This window comes from Alligator sinensis, unplaced genomic scaffold (assembly GCF_000455745.1).
Source record: "Alligator sinensis unplaced genomic scaffold, ASM45574v1 scaffold1146_1, whole genome shotgun sequence".
NCBI classification, from domain to species: Eukaryota; Metazoa; Chordata; order Crocodylia; family Alligatoridae; genus Alligator; species Alligator sinensis.
In genome coordinates this window covers 55051-55506 of record NW_005842696.1, presented here as the reverse complement: position 1 = coordinate 55506, position 456 = coordinate 55051, and the positions used below count along the sequence as shown (strand labels likewise).

The 456-nt window shown below is 44.5% G+C and overlaps 1 protein-coding gene across 1 annotated transcript in view; it reads right to left on the bottom strand.

The window, feature by feature from the left end:
• MAP9 (microtubule associated protein 9) overlaps nucleotides 1–113 on the bottom strand; it is a 36215-nt gene extending 36102 nt beyond the window's left edge. The window contains exon 1 of the mRNA XM_006034059.3: nucleotides 48–113. Coding sequence (XP_006034121.1) covers nucleotides 48–113 — 66 coding nt within the window. The remainder of the gene's footprint in view (nucleotides 1–47) is intronic.
• Nucleotides 114–456: the final 343 nt, after the last annotated feature.

Sequence of the window (456 nt, the reverse complement as noted above, 5' to 3'; positions counted from 1 at the left end):
CTATCAACACCTTCCCTTTGTGACCTTCCCTTTAGTTAACTCCTTACCAAACTTATAATTCCTCTACTAATTTCCTTCTCTATTTTTTCTGAAAATTTCTCTTGCAGTTCCATATCAAATGCTTTATAGAAGTCCCAACATGAGCTCTATTGCATATTCTTTGCTTTATAAGTCAGTTATCTTATTAAAGAAAGATAACAGGCATGTTGCATTTCATCCCGTTGTCCATTTACCTCTTGGTCTTATTTATCCTTTCCTCTGATACTATATTTGCTATAGTCCAACCATATGGTACCACTCCCATGGTTGCCCCCATGGTGCTCCCCAGGGGGCCAAACCCCACGCTCAGCAGCCTACACTGTGCTCCCACTTACACCTGCTGACAGCACTGCCCCAGCCCTGGCCATTATGCACAGCTTCCCAGTGGGGCTGCTCTTGCTGCTGCTCTTGCTGTCC